General features: G+C 32.1%; 1 protein-coding gene across 1 annotated transcript; it reads right to left on the reverse strand.

The window, feature by feature from the left end:
• Window positions 1-5600: 5600 nt before the first annotated feature.
• Window positions 5601-7548, reverse strand: LOC107770078 (high-affinity nitrate transporter 3.1-like). The gene is made up of 2 exons (XM_016589343.2): window positions 7319-7548; window positions 5601-6291 (listed from the first exon to the last, which is right to left on the reverse strand). Exons 1-2 carry the CDS (start codon window positions 7446-7448, stop codon window positions 5807-5809), a joined length of 615 nt encoding a protein of 204 aa, XP_016444829.1. The 5' UTR covers window positions 7449-7548; the 3' UTR covers window positions 5601-5806.
• Window positions 7549-7785: the final 237 nt, after the last annotated feature.

The following is a 7785-nucleotide window of genomic DNA, read 5'->3' on the forward strand; positions in this document are numbered from 1 at the left end:
AAGGATACTCCCAAAAAAAAAATTCTTTCTAAAACTTCTTCTTGTGACTTTTCAAGTCTAAATCTTTTATACATACTCATACTAGTATCCTTAAATATAAGGCATGACATAAAAATGAAATAAACATTCAAAAGTATTTATAAAGATTTTTGATCCTTCATGAATTTTCAACATGAAAATGGCATATAAGAATAACACAAAAATCTGAAATTTATGCACATATATCAAAAAAATCATCTAAACTTTAGCTAGAAAATAATTCTAAGCTAATAGGTACTTACTACTCTAATTAAGTATAGATTAACTCTTTTATGCAATTTATCAAACACCTTGTATGTGTGCTTTTGTGAGTTAAACCACTTTAGTAAAGGGTTATATCAACTCACCTCGAAACTTCTCGAGCCAATACGTAGGCCTCGGTCTAATTGACATCAGTCAAACAATCGATTCTACAATAACCAGTGCATTTTAATTAATTTTAGAGTTTCACACCTAAACATGGAATTTATTGTTGATATAGAGAAAGAAGGGAATTAACTATTCAATTCTTACATATTACTACTTTAAGGTAATTGACAATAGGGAATTTTATATACCTGTGTTCAAGAATTAGTGATTTGTAAAGTACCCTAAATTTTCTATTGCATGGCTCTTTGTTGCTTTTCTGAATAGGGCTTTTGCCTTTTGCCTCCTTCTAAAATGAACTACGTACTACTAAATGCAAGGCTTAAAGCCCTTTGTTTTGTTTTGTTATTTTATTTGTTTTTCCTTTTTATTTGTTTTTTTACTTAACTAGTATTTAATAATACCCATTTTTAATAATTAACAATATTAAAATTATTAATATTTTCCTTAATTGTATATCCAATTATTTAAGTGTGTATATATATTTTCACTATAGGCAAGTTAATAATAATTTAATTCTATAATTAGCGTGTCTCGAAACTTTATAATTTTGAGGAGCGTTACAAACTTCACTCCTTAAAAACATTCGTCCTCGAATGTTGCTAGGGCCTTATTCTTATGCTAACAATCATTTTCATTGCCTCAAACTTTTTTCCAAGCCTATCGTTTTCATATAGCTAACCCCCAAATGTTACGTTACACAACCAAACCTACCAATGCATACTTTTCTAGATTCTCATCGTCACATTTAGCTGCCTCAATTAATGAAAGCAGTAACTATAGTAGTACTTATTTTACACAGCTATAGAATACGATAATGGAACAGTAAATAAATATAGGGTGATCATTTTTTGTGGACACTTTTGCCCTTTCTCTTCTCAATAAAGAAGAACCCGAAAAGGGAGATAATGGAGAAAGTGGAGAAGCAGGCGGCACAGATGTCAAGAGTAACATGGCGGCCAGTGATTGCCAAAATTTGGAACAAGTTGGTTTTCTTGTGGGAATCAGTGGTTTGGCCATAGGCAACCTCTTCACCAGCAGAGTCATAAACATATGCCCTTATGAAATAGGTAGCAGTGGGAACATCCTTGTTTACAGTCCACGTGAAATTGTTGTTTAAGGAATTGTATGGCATTGTGACAATGTTATATTTGCAAGACTTGTCTTTTTCGAGGTTGTCGTCGGATTTCCTCTATCCTCTGTCCACTTGGCTGATTGGGGCATAACATAATTTCACCTTCACTGTTTTGTAGTTTGAGTCTGTTCCAGCTGGGTTGCTCTTGTTCAATGACCATGTTATTGTCACTTGTCCTTCCCCATACATACATATACATACATACATATATATATATATATATATATATATATATATATATACAATCATTTTAAAACCCATTAATTTAGCCCTTCAAACTAAAGTAATATACTCAAATACTCCCTCCGGTCCACTTTAATTGATTTTTTGATTTTTTCTTTATGATCCGCAATATTTGATTTTTTCATATATCAAGAAGGAATTAAGTTCTTTTTTTCAAAGTTGCCCATGTGATAAAAAGTTGTGTATGTATTATATTTCCAATGAACAAATTAAGGTTAATATGATCTATTTTATTGTTAATTAACAGTAAAAGATACATGTGAAAACAACCAAAAATTAATTAAAGTGAAGCGGAGGGAACATGAAATTAAATTCATTAATCATTTTCATATTCTGCGGAAAGGGGGACGTACATGTGGATCGGAGTATATAATTAAATTCATTAATTAGAGGTGGACAGCGAAGCCATATTTTTATTACAAGTGAGAGTCAACTTGGCAAATGATATTTCAATGAAGCCATATTTTTTTTTGGATCAGATCTATTACCAAGACGTGGAAAAAGGATGAAAAAGTAAAGAGATTGTTCAGATAAAAGACAAAAAACTTACCTTGTCCTTGTGAAGGTGAAGAATTGAGTATGAGAGTTTGGTGAAGGGAGGAGAAAAGAGCACTATAAGCAGTGAGTGCAAAGCAAAAAAGAACAACCGTTGAGGCAACAAAAAAGCCAGAAAAGTTGCCATGATATTGTTTTGTTTTGCACTTCCAAAGTATGAGGAGGAGAGATTGAGTGGAGGTGAAATTAAATTAAAAGATACTACTATTACTATATGTGAACCCACTAATTTATAGGTGACAAAACAAACGTGATTTGATATTTATCAAACCACTCGAGTTCTAAAGGAGAGCAAAGACTAGTCAACACCACCCAACTACTTAATTCACCAAAGTTCTTGATTGCAGTGATAAACTATTTTTATTTTTATTTTTATTCTTTTTTGTGGTGTTCGTTAATTAGATGGTACATTAGCACTACATGTGAACAAGACAACAAGTTCGTGGTCTAATCTTTAATGGATTAGTAATGTGTTTCAATTTCTAAATACGAAGATAATGGTTAAATTCCACACCTTGGCCGTACTATTCCTTAGGGCTAGAATATCTCACTGTGATGATGATTGTGGGAAGATTTCAAGGAATCTTCAACTTTAATTTAGTCAACCAGGTTTTTCGACACCATATTTAATTAATTATGTCTCCTAGATGTGTCTTGCAATAAGACAAAAGATGAATTTGCAAATTAAAGAAATGGTCTATTAAATACTACTAACAAACTTGACCTGGAAGGTGTTATGATCAACAAGTTGGCCTCTTGTCTCTAAATTATGCAAGGCAAAAGATGACTTTTGTATTTTAGATTAAGGAAAGGGCATTACTAATTATTACTTCTTTCGGTTCAATTTAATTGATTTTTTTTATATTTTTTTCGCGATCCACAATATTTGATTTTTCCTGATATCAAGAAGGAATTAACTTCTCTTTTTCAAAGTTGGCCTAGGAGTAAAAGAGTCTAGTAGTGTTTGTTATATTTTTAATGAATAAATTGAGGTTAATATGATCAATTTCATTGTTAATTAATGCTAAAAGATGGATTCCTTAATATATATAAAGTCAGCAAAAAAATCAATTAAAGTGGATATGAGGGAATAACAAAATTGGATTGCATTGTGTAATGAACACTTTGCATCGTGTCTCCAAATGAAATTCTCCATCACTAAATTCTTGATCCATCGAATTCTTAATTCCAGGTTAAGAGGATCAACTCGAGTGAAGATAGAACTAAGTTGGAACTTTGATTAAAATGATATACTAGTATGATTTGTTTGGCTATATATTACGCTTTAGCATACAGGGAGAACTCGTTAACCATACAAGTTGCTGCCTTTTTCTTGATGGTAAATATACAAGTGGATACTTACTAGTACGTACTATACTATATGTTAATTAAGCTGTTGTTGGTATTGTATTCCTCGATTCATCATTGACAAAAATAATTATTTGTTCTCTTATGCCAATTACCTATTTGTTCATCTAATTCACTTTTTTACTCCTACCGTGAATGATTATTAAATTCTGTAAGTTGTGCCATTTGAATCCCACAATTAATTTTGGGCCCGATTCCACTAGATAGATATTATTCCTAGAAATTTTGGAAGGGTTGGAATCTTTCACTATCTGATGATGATTGTGATTTGTGGGAAGATTAAAAGAATCTTCAACTTCGACTCCGTGTATCAACTATTTTAATTATATCTGATTAAAAGAATCTAATGAGAATTTGAGATTAAGAGCCCGTTTGGCTATGAAAATTTTTTCGCTTTTTTCGAATTTTTTTTACTTTTTTCGAAACCTGTGTTTCCAAATTTTCACTCAGATCACCCATAAAAATTCAAAACAATCCAAAATTATATTGATGACCAAACACAACTCTAATTTTCAAACACCATTTTCACTTGAATTTTTTCCCCATTTTTTTCTGGAATTTTACCATTCTTATGTCCAAACGCCCACTAAGGAGAGGGCAAACTAATCAACAAATATAGATGGAAAGATATTTATGAACAAGTTGCCGTCACGTCTCGAAATGAATTTCTCCTTTATTGAGTTCCATGGTTGACCATATTAATTATTAGCTTGCTCTTTCCTCGTAGAGATGAATGTATTTTAATCCTTTTTTCAAAAGCTCACAGTAACCGTGCAGGTTTTCAATACTCAAATGACTTAACTTCATCTTCCTAATTTTTTTTCTTATAAAGGAAATAAAAAAAAAAAATCAAACTTCCAAACCTAGCTCCTATTCTTGTTAATTCTACTGAGGCTTATAGATAGAAATATAAGTAGAACCTTAAATAAAGGAGAATATATATCAGTTTTCCTGATTGAAAATTGAAAATTATAAATATAAAAAAAAAAATGGGTGCAGATTAAGGGCAAGAAGTTTCACTTGATTATATCTTTTTGCAGTCAATATTGTTTTCTTTAATAGGTTGATATTACCTTACGAGGAAGAGCTTTCATTTCATCTGCGACTTTAGAGACATCACGTATTTCTGCTTTGTCATGGTTAATTTAAGCATATAAAAATTGAAAGGCGCATGTTTAATCCGTATGGTTTACATCTTCTACCGAAACAGGCCAACATTTTCATTCCTAATCACTATTAAATTACTCAATAGTCATATTGGGGCCAATTTACTGTGTATGGAATTTGCAAAGATAACACGCATATGATATTTGTACTCAACCAATAGTAATTGCATAATATGGACTTTCAATCTACACTTTATTAGTCATTTGTTCTTGCATGAAAATAGCTGTATGCATTAGAAGAAGTTTACCAAGTCTTAGCTAGAATCGTGACAGTAGAAAATTGTAGAAATTTAATTTAAACAGACTAGCTCCAACCTAAAAGGATAAGGCCTGGTCGAAAACCAGTTTATTTAATGCACTAGAAAACTTCTAATTAGTTGTTGATTCTTTGGAATAAGTATCTAAAGTCAAATGAGCCTTGGCCTATATGAAGGCTTTTGGGTTAAGAAAAAAAGATCAGTACGCAGAAAAAGTTCTATAATCTCTCTTAACACTAATTAATGGTTACTTCTACTTTACTGCAAAAATCCAGGATCTTTAAATAAGGCACCCCTCATCTTCGGACGACTTTTATCATGTGCGTCATTTCGACTCGGAAAGTTGACAAAATTATAAAGTGAGAAAAAATTAAGGAAAAACAAAAAAGTCATCAAACCATCACAAAATAAAACAATTAATAATATGTGTTACGTGATCAACGGTGAAAAAAAACAAATGCAAATACACACTTGGCCAAAAACTGATAAACAAACTTTAATCACCAACAAAAAATACATTAAATTAAACAAGAACGTAAACGATATTATGTCATGCATGAGTCATCAAACTTGTATTAAACTTAATACAATAATCTTAAAGTGTACGATATAGAAAATAAAGGAGATTATTTTTAATTTCCGTCCACACCATTTGATCATCATGTGGATCCATATGATCACTTCTGTTGACTTGCCTTAGCCTTTCTCTTCTCCATGTAAAAGAATCCAAAGAGAGACACCACAGAGAAAACGGAGAAGACAATGGAGCAGATATCCAAAGTGGCATGGCGACCACTGATAGCCTGAATATCGAAAAGGTTATCTATTTTCTTATCATCGGTGTTTTGTCCAAATCCAGTTTCATGACCATCAGAATCCAAGACATAAGCCCTAACAAAGTAGGTACCAGTTGGGACATCCCTTTCAATTGCCCAGTTGAAACTGTTTCCAGATGATTTGTAGGGCATGGTTACTATGTTGAATTGACATGTCTTGTCCTTTTTGAGATGGTCCTCAGTTTTCCTCCATGCACGATCTTTTTGGCTAACCGGTGCATAACACAGTTGAACTTTTACTTTCTTGTAGCTTGAGTCTGCCCCTGCTGGGAAAGTCTTGTTGAATGACCATTTCAATATGAGTTGGTCTTCCCCAGCCATGAGCACTGAAAAATATATCAAATATTAGTCATCTGGATGTAAGACATATGGATTTAAGTTATGTGCGTTCACCGTCAGTTAATTTAACCTGCTAGATCAAGTTACTTACATTTGTTGTATATAGGTACTAATTAATGCTTATTAAATGAAATTACCTTCAATTACTTTTGAGTGACCTGATGGTATAAAAAATCTTTGGACCGTCATTGTATATATGCGCTGACGGTGTAAAATTATAGAGCCGTTGGCTCTTTATTGGGTTCCATTTAAAAATGCAAAAGAAAAGAGAAGATTGTTTTCATTTCTATGATGACTATACTAATATATGTACATCTAATTTCCTGATCAAACAATTAGCTCTATCACGCCGTTCATTTAATAGCTTTAATTACATGAAGAAAGAAAAGGAAGAGTAACCGATAATTACAAGAAGACAAGACAAGACCAAAAGAATTAATCCAAATAGCCGCCCACCTAATCTTTTAAACTAAAAATAATCTGAGGAATGTATAATATATGTATAATTTGTGTATAACATATGGATAATTAATGTATAATCTATATATACCGGCCAGAAAAAATAAACATTGAATATGGCCGGCTATTTATGTAACCATCGCAATAGAATATTCCCCTCATTGCTTAGAGATGATCAATAGTACTGTAGCTTTTATTAGACATGTTGCTATTTCCAAAATAATACCCCCAAGACTTACTGCTAATAAGAAAGATGTTACAAAAGAAACAAGATCTTAATTAAAAAAAGACCTCCTGTAACTTGTAAGAATCATGGACATATTCTATTTTCAAAAAAACTAACCTTGGATTCTTATTTTAGGGAAATAGTGATAGAGATTTAAGATGCAGCTACATGCGAGACTAATTTATATTTCTCAAATCGTAAAAGAAAAGATAAAATCGATCGCACCCCAGTAATCAATAATCTAAATTCCTATATTATAATCTTCTTTTCTTTCTTGTTTAACAGGAAAAAAAAAAGTTGGAGAGGGAGGGGTTAACTGTTAATCATACCTCCTTCCCTGTGTGAAGCAGAAACATCAAGACTCCTTTTGAGGGAAGAGAACAATATTTCAGCGTGACAAGAAGCTATAAAGCAAGCTATGACAAGTGAAGCCACAAAAATAGCACGAGTACTTGCCATTCTCACTGTCTCTTAACTTCTTTGTAAACAAGGTAGAGAAAGAAAACTGAAAGGTAAAGAAACTGATTGTAATATCCCACTGATGGTGTTTAGAGGAAGATAGGTTGCTTTATATAGATTTCTTGATATTGCACTCAAGAAGAGGCTATTTCTCAAATAAAGTTTAAAAAGAAGAAGTCAAACACAAAACCCAACTGGCAGTTAGCTCTCAAAGCTCCACAAGGGATGGGAACAATAAGATAGTGTCATTTTCTAATATAAGTTTATAATAAAATAGTAACATCTAGATGGGTGAATTGGCTCTAAGCCGTATTCAAAGGGTAAGTTTGTGACGGTT

This window comes from Nicotiana tabacum, chromosome 6 (assembly GCF_000715075.1).
Source record: "Nicotiana tabacum cultivar K326 chromosome 6, ASM71507v2, whole genome shotgun sequence".
NCBI classification, from domain to species: domain Eukaryota; kingdom Viridiplantae; phylum Streptophyta; class Magnoliopsida; order Solanales; family Solanaceae; genus Nicotiana; species Nicotiana tabacum.

What these genes read in the sequence shown, in the direction of transcription:
- LOC107770078 (XM_016589343.2), bottom strand. Translation starts at nt 7,448, where the DNA reads ATGGCAAGTACTCGTGCTATTTTTGTGGCTTCACTTGTCATAGCTTGC. An exon ending in TGCTTCACACAGGGAAGGAG is followed by an intron (nt 6,292 to 7,318) that starts GTATGATTAACA and finishes TATATTTTTCAG; the next exon opens with TGCTCATGGCTGGGGAAGAC.